Source organism: Brassica oleracea, chromosome C7, assembly GCF_000695525.1.
Source record: "Brassica oleracea var. oleracea cultivar TO1000 chromosome C7, BOL, whole genome shotgun sequence".
NCBI classification, from domain to species: Eukaryota; Viridiplantae; Streptophyta; class Magnoliopsida; order Brassicales; family Brassicaceae; genus Brassica; species Brassica oleracea.
The window spans coordinates 41,281,089-41,304,955 of NC_027754.1; the positions used below are offsets into that span (position 1 = coordinate 41,281,089).

The 23,867-nt window shown below is 35.3% G+C and overlaps 6 protein-coding genes across 10 annotated transcripts; 1 reads left to right on the forward strand and 5 right to left on the reverse strand.

The window, feature by feature from the left end:
• Positions 1-2,992: 2,992 nt before the first annotated feature.
• LOC106304898 lies at positions 2,993-3,536 on the forward strand. Its single transcript, XM_013741288.1, has one exon. It carries the CDS (start codon positions 3,097-3,099, stop codon positions 3,424-3,426), a length of 330 nt encoding a protein of 109 aa, XP_013596742.1. The 5' UTR covers positions 2,993-3,096; the 3' UTR covers positions 3,427-3,536.
• Positions 3,537-5,387: 1,851 nt separating this feature from the next.
• Positions 5,388-7,710, reverse strand: LOC106304762 (probable xyloglucan endotransglucosylase/hydrolase protein 29). Its single transcript, XM_013741156.1, has 4 exons — positions 7,430-7,710; positions 6,813-6,913; positions 6,530-6,738; positions 5,388-6,030 (listed from the first exon to the last, which is right to left on the reverse strand). The coding sequence occupies exons 1-4, from the start codon at positions 7,623-7,625 to the stop codon at positions 5,490-5,492; spliced, it is 1,047 nt and encodes a 348-aa protein (XP_013596610.1). The 5' UTR covers positions 7,626-7,710; the 3' UTR covers positions 5,388-5,489.
• A 480-nt stretch (positions 7,711-8,190) lies between these two features.
• On the reverse strand, positions 8,191-13,712 carry LOC106301547 (protein ENHANCED DISEASE RESISTANCE 2-like). Of its 3 annotated transcripts, none has more exons than XM_013737979.1 (22): positions 13,267-13,712; positions 12,946-13,020; positions 12,307-12,360; positions 12,160-12,225; positions 11,956-12,059; positions 11,766-11,827; positions 11,564-11,680; positions 11,338-11,378; positions 11,130-11,230; positions 10,919-11,014; positions 10,538-10,602; positions 10,373-10,444; positions 10,130-10,285; positions 9,834-10,063; positions 9,714-9,753; positions 9,480-9,628; positions 9,286-9,387; positions 9,103-9,147; positions 8,882-9,022; positions 8,719-8,814; positions 8,544-8,645; positions 8,191-8,449 (listed from the first exon to the last, which is right to left on the reverse strand). In XM_013737979.1, the coding sequence occupies exons 1-22, from the start codon at positions 13,402-13,404 to the stop codon at positions 8,348-8,350; spliced, it is 2,154 nt and encodes a 717-aa protein (XP_013593433.1). In that variant the 5' UTR covers positions 13,405-13,712; the 3' UTR covers positions 8,191-8,347. The 3 variants fall into 3 exon arrangements, with proteins under 3 accessions (XP_013593433.1, XP_013593435.1, XP_013593432.1); XM_013737981.1 differs by having other exon boundaries at positions 8,191-8,463; positions 11,766-11,833; XM_013737978.1 differs by having other exon boundaries at positions 11,766-11,833; positions 13,267-13,404.
• A 385-nt stretch (positions 13,713-14,097) lies between these two features.
• On the reverse strand, positions 14,098-16,245 carry LOC106306214 (cadmium-induced protein AS8). Of its 2 annotated transcripts, XM_013742748.1 has the most exons (5): positions 16,052-16,245; positions 15,769-15,956; positions 15,255-15,501; positions 14,898-15,134; positions 14,098-14,614 (listed from the first exon to the last, which is right to left on the reverse strand). In XM_013742748.1, the coding sequence occupies exons 2-5, from the start codon at positions 15,769-15,771 to the stop codon at positions 14,574-14,576; spliced, it is 528 nt and encodes a 175-aa protein (XP_013598202.1). In that variant the 5' UTR covers positions 15,772-15,956; positions 16,052-16,245; the 3' UTR covers positions 14,098-14,573. The 2 variants fall into 2 exon arrangements, with proteins under 2 accessions (XP_013598202.1, XP_013598203.1); XM_013742749.1 differs by having other exon boundaries at positions 15,294-15,501; positions 15,769-16,143.
• Positions 16,246-16,340: 95 nt separating this feature from the next.
• On the reverse strand, positions 16,341-20,100 carry LOC106306213 (cyclin-dependent kinase F-4). 2 transcript variants are annotated; one of them, XM_013742747.1, is made up of 15 exons: positions 19,881-20,100; positions 19,190-19,689; positions 19,014-19,092; positions 18,860-18,928; positions 18,690-18,779; positions 18,462-18,600; positions 18,209-18,311; positions 18,036-18,088; positions 17,883-17,949; positions 17,676-17,784; positions 17,541-17,606; positions 17,384-17,452; positions 17,250-17,310; positions 16,920-17,147; positions 16,341-16,813 (listed from the first exon to the last, which is right to left on the reverse strand). In XM_013742747.1, the coding sequence occupies exons 2-15, from the start codon at positions 19,195-19,197 to the stop codon at positions 16,581-16,583; spliced, it is 1,374 nt and encodes a 457-aa protein (XP_013598201.1). In that variant the 5' UTR covers positions 19,198-19,689; positions 19,881-20,100; the 3' UTR covers positions 16,341-16,580. The 2 variants fall into 2 exon arrangements, with proteins under 2 accessions (XP_013598201.1, XP_013598200.1); XM_013742746.1 differs by having other exon boundaries at positions 16,424-16,825.
• LOC106306216 lies at positions 19,910-20,073 on the reverse strand. The gene has a single exon (XM_013742750.1). The coding sequence runs from the start codon at positions 20,054-20,056 to the stop codon at positions 19,931-19,933; it is 126 nt and encodes a 41-aa protein (XP_013598204.1). The 5' UTR covers positions 20,057-20,073; the 3' UTR covers positions 19,910-19,930.
• Positions 20,101-23,867: the final 3,767 nt, after the last annotated feature.

Here is a 23,867-nt window from a genome sequence, read left to right on the forward strand (position 1 = left end):
AGAGAGTAATCAACTCAAAATGTAAATACAAAACTACTATACATCTTAAAACGAAGTGTTTTGTTTTGTTGTGAACACGTAAAAGACACCACTAGTCATATAAATATCTATACTACAAAAATACAAAAAGGAGCATATAACAATAACTTGTGTCATCCTAATTTGAAGTATTGTTTTCTGAACAAAGAAAAAGCTTTTTAATCATTCGAGATTTCAAAACTATTACCTAACTAAAGCCTGGTAATTTGTCATCCTAATTTGAGTATTGTTTTCTGAACAAAGAAAAAGCTTTTTAATCATTCGAGATTTCAAAACTATTACCTAACTAAAGCCTGGTAATTTGTATACTTCTGAATTACCACTTAAATACATTTTTTGTTTACTTAAAGTTTGATATACTTCCCATTCAATATTTCAATTTTTGGTTTGTTTTGTTTGCTTTGCACTAAATGCATTTATTTGGTTTGTTTTGTTTCACACCTATCATTCTCTAATTTTAGTTTTGTAAGATTTAACACCTATATAATCAAAATCACAAAAGAAAATTTTGCCTCAATCATCAAAGGTTCTAACTCTGATGGTTTGATGGAATCAATCATTTTCAGTAACCCTTTTTGTTATATGTAATACTCAAGGCATGTCTTGCTCACTAATAATTGTGTCTCAATTAATAAAATCTTGCTTTTGCGACAACTTCACGGATAAATTTGTTTTGTCAAGAAAATATAACTAAATATAGCATTAATAAATTTTAAATTTTCCTTGGAATCACTCAACCAAACCCAGAGAAATATCAAAGAAGTTTTATTATATTTCAAGAAATTCCTCAATATTTTACTTTTTAATAACTTTACTTGTTATTTTTAATTTATTGAGTTATTTTGTTATATGATTGAAAGATTAACTTCATTACAACTTCATTCCGTACTAACTTAATAGTTTGTATAGCGCGTAAATAATTATTATACACACAGTTTGTTTCCTTTAGAATCAACATTAATATGCAGTTTTAAGTTTTTAACAATTTAGAAGATGACTTTTTAAGCCATATTTGATATTTTCCCTTTTCTTCTCCGAAAGCAACAAATTATTGGCAACAAACGCCGCCAAGTAATCGCCAAAGACCAGTTCTGGATAATTCGGACACGGCACCGTGTGGTACAAGTTAGCGCACGAGTGGAAGGGAATATCATAGCGTTGAGCGAGTAACCGCGTAGCCACGAAACGCGCTGGACTTGCTTTCAGTAGCGTTACACCTACTCGGCTTCGCAATCATTGAAATTTCGTAGTAAGTGTAAATATATTTTTTTTTCCTGAAGATGTAAATAAACTTAATTTAATAATCATCAGTACATGAGTTAATTTTTTTTTTGTAGAAGAGTTAATTAGAATACATACATCAACAATATATTTATTTAAACAGCTAGATGCAATGTCAGATAAAGAAAATGTTAAGAACTTCGAAGTTCGAACTATAAATTACTAAAATATTTTTTATTTGTATTTATCGATCCACATAATTTATATGCTAAATATATTCGAATAGTTACAATTATTTTATAATAATATATATACAGAGCCGGACTTTAATATTTTAGACCCTCAATCATATAAAATTTCTTGGCTCGTTAATATTAGCTTTCGAAAAAAAACTCAAAAACGGATTTGAATTTGTGATCTTAATTACGCATACAAAGACATTTACCAATAGTGTTATACTCCCTCTGTATCATTTTAAGAGGTGTTTAAGATTTTTGCACAAATATTAAAAAAATACAAATTTTTATGTAATTGGCTTTGGTTACATAAAATAACATTAAATAAAACTAATTCAACCAATAAAAAAAAGATACAATATTTTATAGTAGGTCAAAAATTTCAAATGACATTAAATTTCACCTAAAATTATGAGAACATCACTTATTTTGAAACAAAATCAAAATCCTTAAACACCAGTTAAACTGATACGGAGAGAGTATGTGTTTTTTTTTAACTATTTTCCCCTTAAAATATTAAAATAATTTTACCCCCAAATACATATATACATGCATGTGTATATATCACAAATTGAGAAACTAATAATAAAATATTATATTTGTTTCAAAATAATCCATGTTTTAGAGTTTTCAGACATTAATAAAATATATTAATTTTTTATATAAATGCATTTTTATGATGACAAAAGGCATTATTTTCTTATTAATTACTCAATCTGTTTTAAAATAATGTATATTCTAGAATTTTTACACTTATTAAGAAAACACGTAAAATTTTGGCAATAAATGCATTGTTTTCCGTATTTAGTTATTTCTTATGATTTTTAACCAATCAAAATTCAGTAAATACAATTAATGTTTTTAAAATTTACAATTTGCCATTATTACATACATTGAAAATATATAAACAATTTTTATTTCTAAAACATGGATTATTCTGAAATATAAGGAGTATTTTTTACAAATTTTAGTAAATAACAGTTCAGTAAATAAAATTAACTTTTAAAAGTTTCTAATTTACCTTTATTTCCTAATAAAAAATTTAAAACATTTTTTTCTAAACATAGTTCATCTTGAAACTAGTAAAGTATATATTTAAGTTATAAGTTTAAAAGTAGAAACATTGAAAATAATATATTTTGCCCCGTTCCTAATAATTGTGGCATTGTTCAAATTCCCTAAACGTCTTTTATGAGGAACTTTGAATCAAACGAGGCATGAATGCATGATGTTACTAATTAGTAATTGCATACCCACACGGATTACGATTATTTTGTGGCAAATTGATGTGTAAGTGTATACAAAGTCTTGTGTAATTCACGATACTTGTCACATCCTTAATGATTAATTAATTATTACATCGAATCCCTTGACTTCACTCAAACACATTCACGATGACGCCATCTGATGCAACACAAGAAAATATTAATACTCACGTATATACGCACACATATACATATATATACGTGTAAAACATGAGATTCTGTTAGCGATTATATAAGTTCCATTTTCCCCCATAGTTGTGTCTTCTTGTCCTAACCACGCTCTTCAATAAAGTCATTTCCCTAACGTTCTTGGCAAAGATATTTTCGACCTTTCAATGTCAGAACTTCAAGAATCAGAGGTTATATTTTCCGATGAATATTATACTAGGAACAACAACAAGAGTAGCAACGACGAAAGCAACAAAACAAAGACGACGGCGATGGAGAAAAAGTCATCTCCGGTGAGAATTCCGTCGAGAAGTATATTCCGGCGTACGGAGGAGGAGGAGGAAGAAGAGGAGGGAGAGATGACTCCGCCACATATAATCATCGGAAAACGAAGAATGGAGGCACAAATGGCGTTTTCCTTTTTTACCCTCAAAGGAAGAGAGTTGAGTCGTCACCGTAACTCCGTTCTTAGAATGACCGGTTTTTTGGAAGTCTAATTGAAAATTTTTGCGGTTTAGTTTGGTTCGGTTTCATATCGTTTTTCTCAATTCTTCCTTTGGGGTGTATACAACAGCACAGAAATGAAACAACGGAGAACGATTTTTTCCGTTACTTGGTGGATGAAAGTTTCAAGTATTAGGAATATATTTTCCCATGTTTTATCAGGTAACAGTGAGATGTTAATTTTTTAATATTATTTATGTTAACTTATTGTTTGGTTTCTTGAGAAGAGGAAAAACCATAAGAATCAAATCTTATGTTAAATTGAGTTATATATGGGTTTGCTTGTGAAGTTATTGGTTTCTTGGCTTGTAAATTTTGTTTTTGGTCCACATCCATGGGATTCTGCAATTTGCTTGCTAATATGAACCGTAAAAGCTTTTTTTTAGCTATTGTGAACTCATCAGAGAAATCGATATCTTGGAAAGGACTGTTAAATTAAATACATGATTTGTTTAAATAAACCAAATTGATACCTTAAAAAATCAATCTGACTTTTGGTTGGGTATATGCAGATGATCCAAATATACTAATCAACATGGACTTTATTTTATGTTCATGGAATGTTACATGTCATCTATTGAGCACACGAGTTAAAAAAAAGTAGTTGCTTACGATTTATAAAGTTCAGATCAATTAGTCATTCGAGTATACGACTAGTCACTAATGACTAATATATCTGACTATATAAATTGTCAGCAAATCACTCGTATACTCGTAGCGGTGGACACTTCGGTTATTTTCTCGGTTCGGTTCGGGTTCGGTTCTAGTATTTTTCCAACTGAAATAAACCATAGTTAGTTTGGTTTGGTTCAATTCGGTTTGTGTTTGGTTCAGTTTATATTCGGTTTGGTTTGCATTCGATTCGGTTGGATTTATTTTTTGGATCAGTTTATTTAGGTTCTTCTTAGTTAGGTTCTTTTTTAGTTTAATTTTTTTAAAGAGAAATTATGTTTTAAAACATAAATTATATAAACATAAACTATGTTAACTAAATTCAATATAAAACTAAAACAAAAACCTTTAAAAAGTCACAAAAAATATATAAACATTAAAACAAATGAAAGTTAACTATAAAAACCAACATCATTAGTAATGTCTCTTATATCAATGAATCATCTTCCATGTGACGCTGTGGAGAAAAATTTTTTGTTTTTAATAAAATTTGCTTTACATTTTAGGTTTAGATTTAACATCTATGTTTACATATATAAGAATATAAAGATACATATTTTTCTATTTTTTAAATGAAATATTTTAATGATACATATTCGGTTAGAAAAATATATATGTTAATAAACGAAAAATGGAAAATATGTGGTATGGTATTAGAATTTTAGTATATTGGTATTACTAATATTTTTAATTTAAATAACTACAAAAACACATCAGTTTCTCGGTTCGGTTCGGTTTAAAACCGAACCATTCGGGTTGGGAAAATCTTCAACCGAATGGTTTGAAATAGACTTTGGTTCAGTTTGAATCGGTTTCGGTTCGGTTGGTACGGTTCGACTCGGTTCGGTTCTTTTTTTTTTCCCACCCCTAACTTGTAGTGTATGTTTAACTTCAACCTGTTTATTCATTAGCTCCTTTCCCATCTTTAGCTTTTATTGGTCCATAAGGACTACTTTTTTTTTTTTGAGAATTGGCTTCCATAAGGACTAACTACTTTACTACTAGATTAAGGCTAGTATAAACTTAAACCTATTTCTCAAAAGCTACGATCTCAAGCTATATGACCGTTAGTCATATCCATGTAAAATTTATTTTGCATTTTAATAGAATACCATTAAACAAAATAAGGTAATAAAAAAATAAAATAGCAGATTAAGATTTTTATTTCTTTTCAAAAAAAAAAGATTAAGATTTTTATGGTATATAATAACGCAACAATGAAGCTTACGTTTTGGTAGATTTCGATTTTTTCATTAATTATAAAATTTTAACATGTGTGCTCTATATAAGAAATATTTTAAAATGTAAACGTGAAAACATGTTGAAATCTATAACAAAAACACTATATATATACATACTCGGGAATCAATTCAACTAATTAATGCTATAGTTCAGCCGATACCACCGGCGTGGACCGGTTCCGCCTCCTTTTTTTACGTGCTCTATGCACTTTAGTATGACTACCACCGAACTTCAACCGTCCTGTATCCCTAAACCGGTCCTTCTCAGCTGTCAAAATCACACATTCCGGCGGAGGCACCGCGTATCGTACGGTATCATAACAATACGAATAATACATGTAACGTTCTCGGAACCGTCGCATTGCAGCTGCTTGTTTAGGACTAATGGTTGAGTAATCGCTGGTCATGAGAAGTTGGTCAGAGGCAGAACAATTGATATTGTTGTAGTTATCTCTGGTCAGAGTGGTCAGTGACTCGGAGACATTACAACCATCGAGAGCAATGTCTTTGAACTCGGAGACGAAAGGTGAGAATGTGTAGTCAACGCTGAATTTACCGCCGGAAGTTGCCCAGCTTGAGGCGTCCCAAATGGTTGCGTAGAGAGACATTGGCTTTTGTGGGTAGTCTCCATTCATTTCTTCTTTTCTTTTGATTTCTCTTATTGGCACATCGTCTACCCAAAATCTGAAAATTGTAACTAAACAACATTGTTATATTGAACTTTTCTATACCATATTTTATTGGCTAATTAGAGCAAGTTTTACCATGTGGTTTCAAATCTTGATGACCTAAACTGATTCAATCTTAATCAAACTAGGTTTAATCCCATATACTTTACAAATGCATAAATAAATTCAGTCAACAATGAAAATTATTACCCTCATGCATGTAAATCAACAAGGTGTACATATATATATTGCGTTCACTAAAATACACAGCATGTCAACAACCACTTACGTTTCATGCACAGTACACTATCAAAGCTATTCAAACCACATGCACTATCTTTTTCTTGACTTAGAAAAAAACTCCTTTTCTAGATCACCTAACTATGAGTTTTTCTTTAATAAAAATTAGCTCGAAACAATACTATTTTACTCTCCAAATCATTTACCTAACAATTTTTAAAACAATGATCATAAGTTGTTGAGAAAAAAAAAAGAGTGGGAAAGAGGAAACTAACATTATTTTGGTAGGGTTCCAAAGGATGCTATAACGGTGAAACTCCTTGGAAGGATCAAACCAAAGACGGTAACGTTCTTCGCGGCCACGGCTTGTGCTACCGTTTCCATACATATTCGTCTGAAACCGCCACGGCTTCCCTTCAACGTTCCCTAAAAACTCTATGTCTAATTCGTCGTGGTTCTTCACAAACACATCGCCGTTTGATGTCTGGATTGAATATTAATTCACATTCAATCACTTTTTACTAAATTTTAAGAAATTGAAAAAGATTAATGACTTACATAGAAGGCGACTACAAGACCGGCCGTGTTAGCTCCAGGCAACTTTATCAACGAACTGAAAAATCCATGTTGATACATGCTTGAAGATATGAATCCTGACCCTATCGAATTCATTTTGAAATAATTTCGTATTAAATCTATATAATTAAAAACCCAACGACTTTAAGTAGTAACATATTTTCAAGAAACTTTATTAACAAAGTTGACAAACGGTGAAATAAATAAATTGCGTATGTCACATCATTTACTTTTACATGAACATGATGATTGAATCTAGATCAAGATTTTGTAAAAGTCTTTTTTCTTTTTAACTTATAATTTTGCAAAAGTTCATGTTTGGTAAAAGATGGTATAATCGCATGATCATGTTAAAACCATTGTAACATGAATACATGATACAAGATGGTTTAATCGCATAAGTATGTTATCACCATCGAGTTATCGTTCCATTCCTATCCATTATTATGTCCATGCAACTCACAAAATTAAAAGTAGAGATTATCATCATCATCAAAAACCTAAAACTCGAGTCTCTTAACGTGAAACTAATTGTATTTCCTGAGAAATATTTGTACTAATAATATCTAAATAATTACTTAAGAAGACAAGAAAATTACCGGTGTATTTGTCGAGGAGTAATCGAACGCTGCGATCATCAGGAGATCGAATGAGATTAGATTCACCAAATAAATGAGAAAGACCTTCATCAAAGAAGATCGGGTTAATGTTCTCCAATCCCAAAACACATCTCCAAGAAACGATCACCATCATCATCACCATCACCTTTAGTTGACGATATATTAAATCTCTCATAACTTCTTTTGTTCTCTTGAAACACAAAGAGAAGATTGATTTGTTTTTCTCTTTCTATGACTGGTCTAAGATGTTTGTTATTGGTTCTTCTTCTCTTATGATGCGTCAAAGTGGGAACGAAGACCATGGAATTGTCTAAGTTTTGCTCCTCTATATATATACTTTCTTTTTTGGTTCTCAACTAATTCCTTTTTCATGCAATAGATAAGTAAATGTTACTTTTGTTATATAGTAACCTACTAAACTCATCTTGAACTTCTATATTAGACTTTTTTATATAATAAAGATAGAATTCTAGAGTCGGTTAATTAAAAATGATTAATAATTTAATATGTTAGAAAGAATTAATTCTAGAGACAGTGATGGCTGGAAGATCTTTCTGCTTTTGTCTCTATTGAAGTGTTCCAAAACCAAAGAAGAAATCGAATGTAGGCCCTTCAAGTTTACAATGACGCATTATCATCATCGTCGGTAACTCAAATGTCATTGTATACTTGAGACTACTCATGGTCAGTTACCAAGCAGCTTAAAAGTTGTGCATTTTACACTATTGACGCATTGTAAAGAGGATATATAACAGACATATATATTTTTCACCATGAAATGAAATTACAACAGTGAACATTTCCAAAGAGCCACCAAAACACTTTGATATGACAGAACATATATGAAGTTTGATAGTAATTTCTAAGGGAGGTGTTAAGGAGTCATACACTATATTATTAACCTGACTCCAGATTTGGAACTATAGCTGAAGAGAGTTCTATATGCGAAACCCGAACCGCACCTATAAGCCTCTCTGGCAATTCTTCCGGTGCATTTGCCTGCCAAAACCAAACTAGATTTGTTCGTATACATTATTACAATAACCCCAACTACTTTAAAGCAAAACCTATAAACATTGTGTCCGTTTGTCACCTGTACAAGGAAAGCCATTTCGACAACCAACGATGTGATTACACCAATGACGAGTCCCAACACTCCATTTGCAACAGTTGATGAACCAATATCCACATCAATCTACATGATGAATCATTTGAGTTATTAATGGTTACAGAGAGCTTCGAATTCAACACTATATAACTTCACTCACTTCTAAGTATGTCGGGCCACGAATGTAGTTGCAGTCCACTGCTTTCCCTAGGAGACATGGAGTGCTTCCCACGCTTTGCCTTACTATCCATGACCCCTTACATAAAAATAATGTCAATATACTTGTTAGTGGTAATCACAAAGAGAAAGAGAGACGAACATACCTTAGGAACTAAAGGTATAAGCTTTAGCCTACTATTCCGGAACTCATCATCCCCATCAACAAATCGTTGCAATAAGGACCCGGGTACAAGTTCTTTCGTCACGAAATAAAACACCATACTGTAGTGTGTTGACCCTGGAACCTATTATACAACCAAATATGACTTTGTGGTTTGTACATTATGTTCTGAATCTTAATAATAGTTTGATCGTTAAAACTTACTTGTACATTTACAACCATTGAGAATAGACCTTTCTCTGCAGCAACCTGAACACGTTTATCAAAAGACTCAATAATCATGGATATTCCTTTCTAAGACGAATCCAAAGGCAAGAGAATAGTATGGGAAGGGAAGCATTTGAAGATTTGATTGTAATAATCTCTGCTTGATGTAATGTATCTTACTTGTGCTGCACAGCCCTTACGTCTAGCCACATGATCTATTCTTTTACTGTCTTTGAACCAATCGACAGCAACGAGGTCCATAAGATGCTTCCCAGCAGGAATCTTCAGTATAGCATTAAATGGACAGGAACAGAAGTTAGCTGGATGCAAGAACTGAACCATTCTAAAGAACTAAGACAAATAGGTTCACCGACCTTTCTTTTATCATCACAAAAGTTCTTGCTACGAACTTTGAAGTTGTTCCCGTCAGAAGTCCTCCAGCAGTTACGAGCATTTTCATTTTCATTCCGCTTTAGGTTACCCGAGAAGCATGACAGATCAATCTTGTGTGCAGGTTCTTCTTCTGAAGTTTCAATTCACATAAAACTATTAGATTATCTTTCTTGAGTCAAGGTAGAATTTTTACACTTAAATCATAGGGTGCTCACCTGTTTTCTTGACATCAGTCTCTATCTTACTTGTTTCACCCTGAAATTGTACACAAGAATGACGATTCAATACCACATGCAGCTTAGTATTAGATGATGAAAATGCTTGGATATTCAAACCTCTTTTTCTGATTCAGCGATCTGAAACTCATCATCATCATCATCAGAGTCTTCATCCATGAGCACAGAGTTTCTGTTGGCAGCATTTGTTTGATCAACAGAAAAGGCAGACTGATGCAGAGACCTTCCACTCTTACTCAAGCTCAAGGAAGATGATGCCATGTTAACCATAACAGGGATCCGGGTATGAACACCTCTCTCATCTGTCTGTGAAAACCATTCCCGCAAACCTGTGATGAGAGCATTACAACGCATGATAATAAATAGCCAGCAAGGACCAATGGGAAAGAACTTACCAGCAACACTATTCAGCATTTGAAGAAGACAATGTTGTTGAAATGCTGGAAGGTAGCCTGCACCCCACCCTTTTAAATCAATTTGTATTAGATGTTGCACCTGTGTTCTAGGCCTCCCATTTCGTGGCTTTAGTGGGGCAATATTATATCCTCCACCTAAGATAAACAACAAAAAGATAATAGTACATCAAACATTATAACATTTTAGTTAATGCTGAGATATGTTTAGGTTCATAGACATACTCTCAAGATGAGCACGGACACAGCCAGGTTGTGGACCACAGTTATCATGCTCCCTAGAACGGAACAACACAACTTCACAGAAAGAGCGAGATTAATAACCAACAAGCTATTGTAAAAACTACCTTTTCCAGATTATAGCTCGAGTAAGGAGGAAAAGAAAGGTACCATAACTCCCATCATCATTACGGCGCCAATAGCGGACATAACAGAGGTCACGAGGCCACACAACCCTGGAGCCATTTGATATAAATTAGGATAAAATTGGAAACAACAAAGTAATATTCTAAAGATCACAGATGACAACAATAACTAACTATAATCCTGAATTGTTTCCCCTGAGACCATGGTATCATGGTAGAAAGAAAATCAAAGACATTCTGCATACATTCTAGGCCCTTCAGGACAACGGAGTCTATTTAGCTAGGGATGTAGCATATAAGATGTAATTTAGTTGTGATGAAATTATCACTTCTCAGTTATTGATTAAAAGATTATGTTCGGAAGCTATGAATGTAACTGGACGATGATATTTAGGTATAACATTACATTGGAAACCAGTCGAGCAAAAGTCTACGATAGAGCACTGCTGTGTGACCATCCACCTCTTCCACTAAGCTACCATACTGAAAGCTGCAGTCCCACCTGCACCACACAGGGGAATAACTTCAGGTACAGACCAGAACAGTTAGAACAAAACACTTCTGGATGCATACTATAGACAGAAATGAAGAAAAACAGAAGGCAGAGAAGCACCTACTCATAACGAGTGCCATCCATGCTCATCACAAGTTCGAATACTTCCTCACATGTTGCCTCCACTACTCCAACAGCTTTCATTGCCCTGCTGCAGCTTCTCGGCTGCACACGTAGCACTGTAAGTTACGGTTCTTGTCTAGATAAAGTTTCTACATAATCAGAGGGCAATCACGCCACAAAAAATGACAAGCTATTAGAAACTTCCATACAAGGTAATCAACTTCAAGAAGCTCTTCAAAAATCCGAAGACCTGTCAAATGTATAAAAAACACAAACAAAGAAGATTAAGGTCAAATTCTAGCTCTTTCATTTACCAGTTACTATAGCAGATAACTAAGGAGAGCACTGGGTTCCACATAAGATATATATATTTTTGGGATTTAACATGGGAAAATAATAAACTATGTTGCGTAGCAACCCTGCAACACCACTAACCGTTTTGGCACTGAAGAAGACGCCAGTGTTTTCTCGAGAAAGCTTGGTTATCAGAATTCTGGTTCGCCAACTCTGCATCAAACTCCTTAGTCCAGTCAAGTACAGATGGCGGGGGACCTGCACATTTGCTTGAGGTGATTAGATTACAGTCAGGACTGCAGCTGACCAGATTAGCTCATAAATAAATGAACTCGGAACAAACCATTTCCAATAGTAGTCCTTCTCACTAAACGACGCCTAGAGTCATCTTCATCTTCTGGTGCACTGAATCTTAATAAAATTGGAGATATTTAGTCAGAAAGTTCCTAAAAGTTTCTCCTGGACCAGTGAGTTGTTGGCAAACTGAATCAACATGCCATCAGAGAGGGAAATTATATCAGATAGGGACTCACTGGCTTTCATAATCTGAAGATGAAGCAGTCCTTCCATTATCCATTCCAGACTTATATTCAAATGCAACATATTGCTGACCATTTAGAACTTGAGACTCTTGATGCTGCGCCAGTGAGGTAAATCAGATAAAAGCACCAATGTACGCAAGTCTAGACAAGTAAATACTAAACAAATAATTTCGTGATGGCGGGCATATGACAGACCTGGTCTATAACAGACTCAATTTTTTCCTTCCACATAAGTGCTTCCTGGATGTTGAACGCTGCCATCTAGCAAGAATATACTACTCCATAATTAACTAACAAGGTAAAATGTAGTGCTAGCTATTTTTGGAAGTAAAGAGAAGATACCGTTATTCTATGGTGCTTTTCTTTCTTGTTATAGACAGACAACACGTAAACCATCTGCAGAAAAGAGTTGACAAGCACAAAAGAAAATTTTAAAGGCATAAGTGATAGTACAGTCAAGGTTATAATAATAGGAAGTTAACTTGGCATGAAGAACCATCAACTGATTCACTACAAACATTATCAAATGTCTTTGAACTGCAGAAAGAGATTGAAAATGCTGTAAAAATCTGGCCTTGCACAACCTTTAGATGATCCCTCTAATTTATTTGTTTAAAATGTGGGATTTTTATAGCATACATATAAGTATCTTTTGTGCATTAAATGTTAATATTCTCATGAAACATGGAGCACATTTGCTAACCAAATTTAGTTGAATCAAGTATTATACTCTCAGTTACTTAGCTCAAAAAGTCTTGCTCACAACTAAGAAAATATTTCTCTACCAAGCAGTGCCTCCTATTTCCTATAATAGTCTTCTTCTCCTACTCATTAAGTTCAAATATTAGCCTAAATAATTTTCTAGCTTATAAATATAATGTCAAGACCAGAGGTTGCAATTCACAAAACCACATACTGTCGACCTATAAGCACTTGGAGTAACAAAATAGTAACAGAAAAGGTAAAGTTAAGACTACTGACATGACCATGATGCGTCTTCAAGCCTCGATCTTCAACTCTGCAGTTGCCATCAATTAACATGGTCTTGATAGGAACCTGTATTCACCACATGTAGAAAGCATCATCATTACACACACGCCCCATAAGTTATAGTAGACTTTTTTTCCTATAAGCATAGTGCCTTATACAGTCCACTCTATGATCTCACAGACATACTTGGAAACCCAGAGACATATAATACTGATTTTCAAGAAACCCAAAAGGGAAAGTTTGAAACTTGCAAAACAGATACAAAAAAAAAAAGAAAAAGAAAAGTAAAAAGAGTTTAGAAGCGGTTAAGACCTGAGAATCCTGAGGTTTCTTCTTGTAATAGGCCATAAGACGAGGCTCCAAAACGAAGTACCTCATATGAATATACGACCGTCCGATCTTCCTCCTTCCATACCTCACCATCCACCCTTCGTACACTACCTTTGACATTCTCCCTGTCCGTACGAGAAGGAAGAACAAGGGCACAACTTTCCCCACGGAAAACCGAAACTGGAACTATATGTATTTCCGCGGGAGATGATCATATACTACTTGGACATGACCTGTGTTGTTCATCGGAGCTCCGGCGCCGGAATCTGGTGTTGGATTCCGGCGAAGATTTAAAGAGCTCGAAGCTCCGGAGAAAGAATCAAGTTTGTAGACGACGAAAAAACAAAGAGAAAGCGATTCAACTTTGACAGAAACAGAAAATTTTCTTCTTCAGGGAAAAACCGTAGAGAGACAAAGAAATAATATAAAAACTGATTTAAGTGGACAACAAAAACTAATCACGCCAAAGATGTCTTCTTGTTGGATAAACAAACAAAACATAATTAATATGGTAATAAAACATAATTAATTTAAAATTAAGACATGTCAAATCAGTTCGAAACACACATTTCCGATTTGTCCTCATGTATATGCATGTATAGCTGACTATCGAAGGTCGCTGACGGCGAGCTTATATTCCGTTAGGCACGACGACGTATCAACATATTAGATGACGTGTGAACCACAATCCAAAGAAAAGTTTATTTTTCTTTTTTTTTTGCAGCGAATTATTGATGCATCGAATTCAAAATAATTTCAAAACTAATTACAGATCAATATCTGCACTAATAATTTTACAAAAAAGATTAAAAATTAAAAAAAATCACAGATCAATTTTGCAGTGACCAGATACGTATAGATTTAGCAGTGTATTGGGTTTTGTTTTGTTGTTTTATAAACATATACAAATTTGAAGAAAAATATTACATGGTCCAGTGTCTGGCTATGTGCTGAGCTACGGATTCAAAACCTCTTAGACACTAAATAAATGATAGTTAAAAGAAAACTTATAATACATGATGAGTGAAGAGGATGAAGTGCTTGAAGCATAACTACACTTATGCACTCTGTTTTCCTTTACCGAACCTGAACTGTCTGTCTGATAAATGCTACTGCCAAACACCAAACCTCGTACATGTATCTATGTAACTGTATCATGGACCCGCACACAAATGCTTCAGGTTTGTTTCGTAGTGTGCCCTCCAACCAAGACAGGAAAGTAATAACTACTCAATCAAAATCTCGACAGGAGGGTCTCAAATGCTTGAGATCCTCGTGGTCTAACGTCATTACATAGCTGATGAATCTCCACGGTTCTTGTCCTCCAAACCTGAAAATAAAATCTGATTACATCTTACTGATTTCTCTATCCAGATTGTCCTAACAAACAAAACCATCGATTCTATCCACTAAATAAGAGTAACATCTCCAAACAGCACGAGACTGAAAAGTGTTGGAATGCTCAGGATACAGAAGCCATAATTTATTAGCTTTTCTTGTATTAGCAAAACGAGAAATCTTAAGACAATGTGTCGTATCAATGACAAGAAAACAGATAGATAAGAGCTTCAAAACATTAATAGAGAAATAAACATATAGACAGTGAAATGTACCTTTGCGCATATAGAGAAGATGGATCCCAGAGCTTCCACAATCATGTGGGATGAACAAAGGCAAACTTTTCAAGTCAACGGCATCATCTAAGAGAGGAGGCTTCTTGTTAAAACCAGAGCACATCTCACTGACTTGTCTCTGCAACCCAACAAACTGAGGCATAACATCGCTCCAGCCATCAATTGAAAGACTATTACCAAACAACTTAAAAGCACCCTTTCTAGTTGCTTCTACAGCTGAAAACAAAAAAAAAGTAATAACATGAAAAAGAAGTTCATCAGAGGAAAGATTACTTGTAATCAAGAAATTTCATAGAAAGAAAGAGAGAGAGTGAGTGTGTGTGTGTGTGTATATACTGTTATAAGGAGCTGCAAGAAGAAGGTTTGTGGGGAGACCAATGCCGAGACCAGCGAGTGTAATGCCAACACTGAAACCAACGCCGCAGCCAGCACCGACGTAGCCAATGACCTCAGGGCCAAAACCAGGTCCCCATCCGACGCCACAACCTATCCCAATCCCCATTCCCCAAAAAGCTCCATAAGTAGGATGAACCGGATTCCATTTCTCATACCTCCTGAATATGCCCTTGATGATCATCACCACCTATGAAGAGGTTTGAAACACAACCGTAAGATTACCACTGACCCACTAGAATCATCTTCAATACCCAAATCCAATGCACGTTAAAAGCTATAGACTATTAAACCAACACTATGTATAATATCACCAGCCAAGCATAAAGTAGATATGAGAAACCAGTTCACTTGGTGGCAAACCAGACAATTGATGAATAACAAACATTCAGACCAACTGGGATAAATCTAAAGAAGAAACAGAGACAAAGAACAGAACAGAACATCTAAGGTTTACCATTAAGGGATTGCTGTTTCAGTTTTTCTCTTCCGTTTCGATCTTCGCTCCTTCTTTGTTTTTCACCTTTGATTGGATTTGCAGATGCAAAACACTCTTCGTTAGCCTTTTCGCCGACGAACACCGATTAACCACTCGTCGTTTAGCGCTTGGATAAAAGAAGAAGCAAAATAACCGGTCCGGCCATGCTTGACCGTATAATTCGACCCGGTTTACCATCCAAATATCAGAAGGTTGAAATTAAATTAAATCAATAATTGGACCGGGTAAAACGGATGTATACCGGATCCAACTGAACCAGCATTAGAGTATAAACCTTGTCCATTTCTCCCACTCGAAAACAGAACGGAGAAGAGAACACAAAAATCCGACGATGCATGTCCACTTTGTCTATATTTTGATAGGGTTTTGCTTCTTGGTTCATGTCTGGTATGGTCCCATCATGCTCAGCTCCTCAAGCATGAGAAAGAACAAAACAAACACAGCCCCTTTGATATTTTTCTCGAAACCAGTACAAGAAGATACTTCAAGAGTGTGCTTCTGCCAATCCCCCAAACGCAGCTATAGCAAAGTACCCAAGTCGAACTTTATTGCAAACCACCAAGTTAATCGCTACTCATAATACAAACCATCACACGACCGAAAGCATGAAAAGAAAATGAAACAAGGGCTGCAGACGACATAGACCGTCGTGTAACTGAAAAGACATTAAGGTATTTGATTTTATGGACAAACCAGAGTATAGAGTAAAGATATTTATAGTAAAGAGTATTCTTCAGAAGAGGCTTGTGTTTGAGGTTTTTTTTTTTGGGTCAGCCGGCGACTTTCCTAGAGTAGGCGTTGGTGGTGGGTTGTGTTGGTCTAATGAACATGTTACGTGTTTCTCCTACACATCCTGCCTTCATCTGCGGCGGCTTCAGCTGCTGTTGCTGCATCACAGACACTGAGTGTCTTCTAGACACGGTTCCTCTGATGCTCATGTTCGAGATCTTATCAGCAGTTTCAGATACACCACGAGCGACACGGTTCTTGTTCACCGATGAACCTGCTGCATTACCTCCAATTGAATGGTTTTGTTTTGATTAAATGAAGAAAAACAACCATTGTAAGTGTTATACGACATAAGGGGTGGTTTTAAGGTTTTTACTTACAAGGACTCTTTCTTCCGGGTGGTCTGTATATGGAGTCTTTGACGGAACTTCTCACCGGCTTAGTGTTTCTCGTAGCATCTTGCTTAGCCAAATCGAGTTTCCTCTGAACACCACTACCAAAAGCAGTATTCGACTTTGGAGTAGAATGGCTGTTGAATGTCTTAGCTTTGGCAAGAGACACTGGTTGCCGTTTAACTGGTTGCTGCTCGAATGATCCCCTTGGTCCAACTAGAAACATCACGACATGAAATTTAGTTTTGCAACAATCTCAATACCAATATAGTAATCCATATCCTGATATTGGCAACCAACAAACTAAAAAGATTTTACCAGGCGGAGTTCTTGCAACAGATGGCTTGGGTCGGAGAGATGGTGGGACATAAAAGCAACTCTGCCACGTGAGAACATGTTTAAATCAGCTGATCAAGAGTGGAGCTATAAGAAGAAAGTACTCTCCGGTGTACCTGAAAGAACGGGTGCTGCAGGGCCTCTTCAGCAGTCGGTCTGTTGCATGGATCCCAGGAGCAAAGCCGCTGAACGATCACGAAAACAGGTAAAGATTAGTGTCACGAAATATGTCCACAGCTATAGGGCAACTCCTTTTAAAAAAGTGTTAATTACCGTAATAAGATTAATTGCATCTTTACTAGCAGATGGCATCAAGCTTGAAAGAGGCACACCAGAAAGCTACAAGATGACAACAGTTAGTCCTTAACTATTGAGGCTCAACACACATTATTCAAGCTCGAACAATACCTGAGGGAATTGATAGTTTATGGTGTTAGCAAGATTAAGTCCCTCTAACCAGGTCTCTTCAGTTGGACTGCCTATGACATCACAGATTTTGTAGATTTCATCTGCTTCACTACAAGAATGATACGACAACATTTTCACTTGGTTATTAGCTTTGAACTCTGCAACATTTCAAACCACCAAAATACAAATCAATCACTGCTAAGTTACCTAGCCCCTGGAAATATAGGACGCAGAGACAACAGCTCAGACATAATAGCTCCCATCGCCCACATATCTGGAAAAAGAAAATTAGCACATTGTTTAGCACTAGATCAATAACGAGAAAATACTTTTATTTCTTACAACAGTATGGATACTAACCAACTTTTGATGTGTATACATATGACTGAAGGAGTACTTCGGGTGCCCTATACCTATTAGTAAAAAGACTTTTGGGTCAGTAAGGCAGTAATTTATAGCATCTACTCGACATATGACTTATAAGTAAAGAAAGACTCGTTGCAACATAAAGAAAAAAGAGAAGTGAATCTTACCAGCGTGTAGAAACATACTCGGTAAAAGGTGGACTCGAATTAACCTCCCTTGCCAGACCAAAATCAGCAATCTTGATGATGTCTTTAGAGACCAATAGATTTTCTGCAACAACCAACATAGTATAAAGATAGATTCTTGACAAACTATTGAACCATGATCGCTAGAAAGACACTGATGAAAATCAATATTGTCAATCTTCACAGCAGATGTTTATAGCTTTATATAAATTGACACCTCAAGGCTATTAATTACCTGGCTTAAGATCGCGGTGGAAGTAACCACGCTGATGCATATAAGAAAGGCCTTGTAAGACTTGAAAGCACCAGTTTCTAATATCAGCTTCTGCGAAAAGCTTTTTTCGATCCTTCATAAGCTGATAAAGATTGCACTCCTGATCAAGTAAGAATGACATGCGCAGATTCAGTTAAATGAATTAAAGTGTACGCAAAAATAGCAATCTACAAGCAGGAAGAAGTATACCATGTACTCAAAGACAAAGTATAGGATATCATGTTCCCGGATGACTTCCTTCAGCTTCACGATGTTTGGATGATTCATCCTCCTAAGCGACTAGTAGGAGAAAAGGGGAGGAATCAGTAAACATACGCTAAACAAGACAAAAGAGCATGTTAACAAACGCAATTCACTACCTTCACTTCTCTCAGATTAATACATTCTTCCCATGAGTAGTATTTCTTTTTCATTTTCTTAATTGCAACCTGCTCATTGAAAACTTCAGTTGGTAAGAAAACCGAGCACAGAACATTAAGCAGGCATAGACAGTTCTCAAAGAAAGAAACTTACAACTTCACCCGTCTGCTTATTGATAGCTCGCCAAACAGTACCAAAAGTTCCATCACCAACCTCTTTTATTAACTTGTACCTATAAATTCATGTCAGGGAGAAGCAAACTTATAAGCAATATATCAAGGAGACATATACCAAAAGGTGTTAAAAAAATTGAGAGATCTTTGAGCTACCTGTCCATATTCTTTACGGTAAAGCAAAGTAACCTCTTTATTTTATTTTTTTATGTATGTAAAGAACTTCTGAAAGATTTATATAGCATTAATCTTCCAGTAGTTCGTAGCAAGGACTGGACACCAAAGCAGTTAAATCAATGATTCTCCAGCTGGGTAGACTGACCGTTATTTACTTTGAGAACCAAGGGGTTGACCATTAAGGGAAAAGAAAGACAGCAAGAGAAGAGGAAAACACATACTGAGGAACTCAAAGGAACCAACAAGAAAGAATGTGTTGGCTGACAGGAAGAACCCGAAGCTCACAACAACTGACTCAGGGGTTAAGACTCAAGAAAATAGCATCATGTAAACTTGAAAACGAAACTGATATATTCTTCTTCAACCAGTGCCCATAAGAACAAGAAATGGAAGAGGGGGCTAACAGAGCTTTGTCTGCAGGGGGCAGATAAAGAGGTTTCTTTAGGACTATGCGAAGCAAGAATTTGCAGACTTCAACCCTGCAAAAGAAACAAAAAATCCCTAACTTTTAGCGGTTTTACCATTTCTTATATTGATTTTGCATTTACCAATTAAAAAAAAAAAAAAGAGGAAATATGTCTAAATAAAATCAATTAAAATCTGTAATTGGCAGCATCGTGTAGAGCAAAAACAAAACTGACAACAGCTTCAATATAGGAAAAAAACATACCAGTCTCAGAAATTTGCCTTCCCTAAAGATGATAGGAGAGAGTTTGAGAACTAAGTGCAGTTAACGAAAGAGCCAACAAGGAAATCAGAACGAAGAAGAAACCGCCAATCAAGCGCTTCTTGGAAAGAGAAAAGCCGATGATGGAAGCAGCTTGGCCAGACGAGAACTTGCTCCATATCTCAGAAACAACACAATCCACCCAAAATTAAGCCTGATAGAGCCTGTACCAATGATATGAACCAATCAGAAATGTAAGCAAGTGTTTCAAGCTACCATTGATCATGCAAACCCCCCAAACACCTAGCAGGAACGAATCAAAATGCAGATGAGATCACAAATCACAAACATAAACTCCAATTTAGCTCATACAACATTTCTGATTCGAAGATATATCTATCAATACCACCCAAATCGATCTCCCTAAACCCTAAAATTCGATCAATACATCGAATCAGCCTCCCCAACACACGATTCCAAGCATACAGATAGAATTAAGAAAGAAAAAAAAGCCGAAATCAGATCCAATCTGATGAAACGCGAAAAACACATCAACAAATTGATAATCGAATTCGTAATAAGCAAAGACCAGAGTCAAATCACGAGACGGAGACCTCAGAGCCAACAGGCATAACCACCGTCGCCGCCGACGGAAATCCAGAGCTTCTGCTTACCCTCTTTCACCTTTCTACTTTTCGATTCCGTTTCAACAAATATCAATCCTTCCCTCTCTCTCCTCTCTTTCTGCGTGCGCTTATCTCGTGAAAAGAGAATATTTTTCCTTGCCTGCCTTTGATATTGTGGTCTTGTCGCGTTTAAGAAAACTTATAATCTTCTGTGCATCGCTGCAGGAATATACCGTGCGCTTTTATACATAACCGTCAGATTGTCAAGTGGTGATGTCGTTACTTTATATGAACCGTCCGATTACGAGGATTTTCACGGTACCTTTACGTGGCCGGCTCTTTACTCTTTTTCTTTTTATTCTTGCCTTCCAGTCTTCCACGATGTAACTGATAAAAATACTGTATTTCTTTGACCTTTCGTGATTGTATTAAATATGATTCAGTAGATTAACAAAAGTAGATTTGATTACCTTCAATTTTGCTTGTTAATAATTTCACGAACAAATAACTTCTTTAAAGATTTTATGAATTTTGAGGTTTGTGGATATCATTATTATACTCTAAAATGAATAAAAAAGTCAGGTTGATATGAAAGAAAAAAATGGCAATCATAGTCAAATAGTAGACTTACTTACCTCTGGAAAATAACCTACTATGTTTTATTTGGAGGGAAATAAGTTTTAAATTGTTTGGGTGTAGAAAAAAACAACTTTCGTCGCTTCCCTCTAGTATAAATTTAAACTTGTTGCATAATACCCGAATATACGTTTTTGGATGTCTAAACTAAAGGAGATCGTTTACTTTAGGTCTTTTTAATTAGATTTCATGGACTAATATCCATTTTAGTATGTTTTAAAATTGTTATGTCATATTCAACTACGAACCTTTCACCTAACCAAGCCGACCATATTTACTCTTCAGTTTTAAAATATTTCCATCATTCATCGGCTCCTATTGGTAACTTTAGGCTTTGACTTTAGACTTTTGGCCGTAGAGATTTTGACTTTAAAAACTGTGACCGTTAGTTACAATAATTTTATAAATCTGATTGTTGTAAAAAAACGGTAGAGGTTGTAGAAAGAAAACAAATTGCATACACATATTTGAGGTAATGAAACATGGCACCAGAGCCGTAACATTACAATGCTTCGCTATAAGGTCCCTAATTTAGCCGTGCTATATCAAAATTTTAATTTCATGTGCCTGTTTAGTTTATTTCATCTTTCTCAAATACAAAAAATGCGTGAAAATATAAATTTTTGAATCAACAAAAATTGTTAGTTCTTGGAACAATCCATTCTCCCCGCTCACTTAATAGTAAGTATCATGAGAATAAAGTACACAACTCTTTCGGTCATAAGGAATTTTTTTTTTGTTTATGAGAAATGGATCTTAAAATAAAGATAAAAAAATAATTGTTAACTAACTAATTTATTCTTTGCGATAACATATATAATAAAGGTAGAGATGTGTTTCTATTCTTCTGGTAAGAAACGAAAGAAAAAAAAGGTTTATTTTTTTTCTCAAAGCCACGATAAGCTGACCTTTAGAAAACAGGTTGGAAACTTAAAAAAGAGAAGAAAGCGGCTGTGATGGCTTTAGACGAATAAATGTTTCTAAAAGCCCGATTGGAGAAAAAATGACCGTAAGAACTGTTACAAACCATACAGCCTCAACAGTTCTACTACCAATCGGACCCCTTGTCTTTTTACTTTTTGGCTACAATATTAAAAACACGAACCAAATCCTTACCGTTAATGGTATTTGTTCTTTGTTTGGTATATAAATTGTCGGAAAGATAAAACAAAACACACAACTATTTTCTTTACGCAAATGCAAGAGAAAAGTAAGAAATTCTTTTGTAATGGATTAATGGACCACTGCAAGTATTAACGTGTAAAACAATACAACTGTATCTCAAATCAATACACCTAACTTTGGAGAAATCTCGACAATTTAAAATTTAAAATTACAGTTTAAACAAAAAGATCCATAATATATTTCTCACCAAGCATCTATTATCTATTATTATAAAAGAGTGTTTTTCTCTCTCCAGGACGTGCCACGTCGGATTCCAGCTAGATAAGTCGTTTCACGACGTGCTGACAAGTGTTCTGGTCTGTAAAGTGCAGCGTTTCATTTAAGTTCTTTCGTCATGGGCTTTGTTTGTGTATGTTGGGCTCTGAAATTAGAAGGTGTATCCGGCCTGGTTAGATTGATTATGCCCTCCAACCCTAATTATGTTCTACGAAGATCATCTCTCTTCTTCGTGCGACGACGAGTTGACGTTTGCGCTTCTCCATACGATATGAAACGGTCTGAGTTATTGGCTTCGTGTTTACTCCCACTGATTCACTCAACCCACTATGTTGTCTTCAATGCTTTGTTTCGATCTTTAAAGCGGTGTCTCTAATCCTATAAAAGGTAAACCTTCCTTTTGGTAGAACATCATCATCTGTACTCTTGATTTCGAATACGTTTGTTGATTTTGTTTGTATTTGTGATTTTGTGTTTTCATGTTTCGATTAGATTGCATTTTACCCTAGATTGAGAAACTCGATTTTGTGTTTTAGATGAGCAGTAAAGGTTTCTTCAATTAGTTCAAAGTATTTTGCAGCTTTAGGACACATCTCAGCAGTATTGTCTCAGTTACTAAGCTCTTTCTTATATGCAAAAATGTGAACCCTTTTTCTTTTATCTCTAATTTCTTCTCTTTCTCTTTGGCAGAGCTAATGCATCTGCAAATTGTTTAAGCTATCCTCCATGTCATCAAAAGGTTGGTGTTTAGATCATGAAAATATCTTCATGTCACTTTCATTGCATACAACTAAGATCCACTTTCCTCCCGATTGCAGAGAGTTCGGAATCACGGTGACTCTAAAGCCTCACCAAGTCGAAGGAGTCTCTTGGCTTATGTACAAATATCTTCTCGGCGTCAATGTCCTTCTCGGTAACTCTCCGCCCTTTTTCTTCAGATATAAACCAGAACTCAAAAACTTTTTTTAGTATGATTGCAGGTTACGAGGTACCACCACTTTTTTTTTTGAATCTCTATCTTTGTGATTGTATCTATGTTGAGACTAATCTACAGATTGAGCATATGGGGTTGGGGAAGACTCTAGAAGCAATTTTTTTTTTTAGTTATATGAAGTTTCTTCAAGGATTACGAGAGCCATTTTGTGAGTCAGTGAGATTGGCTTCTTAAAGATTTGTCCTTTAAGCGTAACAGATGGTTGGGTGTGAGAGACAAAAGGTTCACTTCAGAACATGAAGTTCTTAGGTATGTTTGTATTGCTTTGTTTTGATCTGTAAGGCTTTGTGTAATTATATTGTTCTGTTTGTTTTGTTCCAGGAATCTTTGTTA

What these genes read in the sequence shown, in the direction of transcription:
- LOC106304898 (XM_013741288.1), top strand. Translation starts at nt 3,097, where the DNA reads ATGTCAGAACTTCAAGAATCAGAGGTTATATTTTCCGATGAATATTAT.
- LOC106304762 (XM_013741156.1), bottom strand. Translation starts at nt 7,625, where the DNA reads ATGAGAGATTTAATATATCGTCAACTAAAGGTGATGGTGATGATGATG. An exon ending in GTCTTGTAGTCGCCTTCTAT is followed by an intron (nt 6,739 to 6,812) that starts GTAAGTCATTAA and finishes TATTCAATCCAG; the next exon opens with ACATCAAACGGCGATGTGTT. An exon ending in TGGAACCCTACCAAAATAAT is followed by an intron (nt 6,031 to 6,529) that starts GTTAGTTTCCTC and finishes TACAATTTTCAG; the next exon opens with ATTTTGGGTAGACGATGTGC.
- LOC106301547 (XM_013737978.1), bottom strand. Translation starts at nt 13,404, where the DNA reads ATGTCAAAGGTAGTGTACGAAGGGTGGATGGTGAGGTATGGAAGGAGG. An exon ending in TTGCTCGACTGGTTTCCAAT is followed by an intron (nt 10,603 to 10,918) that starts GTAATGTTATAC and finishes AAATGGCTCCAG; the next exon opens with GGTTGTGTGGCCTCGTGACC. An exon ending in AATGCTGAATAGTGTTGCTG is followed by an intron (nt 10,064 to 10,129) that starts GTAAGTTCTTTC and finishes CTCTCATCACAG; the next exon opens with GTTTGCGGGAATGGTTTTCA.
- LOC106306214 (XM_013742748.1), bottom strand. An exon ending in TCTTGCAGCTCCTTATAACA is followed by an intron (nt 15,135 to 15,254) that starts GTATATACACAC and finishes TTTTGTTTTCAG; the next exon opens with CTGTAGAAGCAACTAGAAAG. An exon ending in TCTTCTCTATATGCGCAAAG is followed by an intron (nt 14,615 to 14,897) that starts GTACATTTCACT and finishes TTTTATTTTCAG; the next exon opens with GTTTGGAGGACAAGAACCGT.
- LOC106306213 (XM_013742746.1), bottom strand. An exon ending in ACTTTGTCTTTGAGTACATG is followed by an intron (nt 18,601 to 18,689) that starts GTATACTTCTTC and finishes TTACTTGATCAG; the next exon opens with GAGTGCAATCTTTATCAGCT. An exon ending in GAGTATGTTTCTACACGCTG is followed by an intron (nt 18,089 to 18,208) that starts GTAAGATTCACT and finishes TTTTACTAATAG; the next exon opens with GTATAGGGCACCCGAAGTAC.
- LOC106306216 (XM_013742750.1), bottom strand. Translation starts at nt 20,056, where the DNA reads ATGGAGCAAGTTCTCGTCTGGCCAAGCTGCTTCCATCATCGGCTTTTC.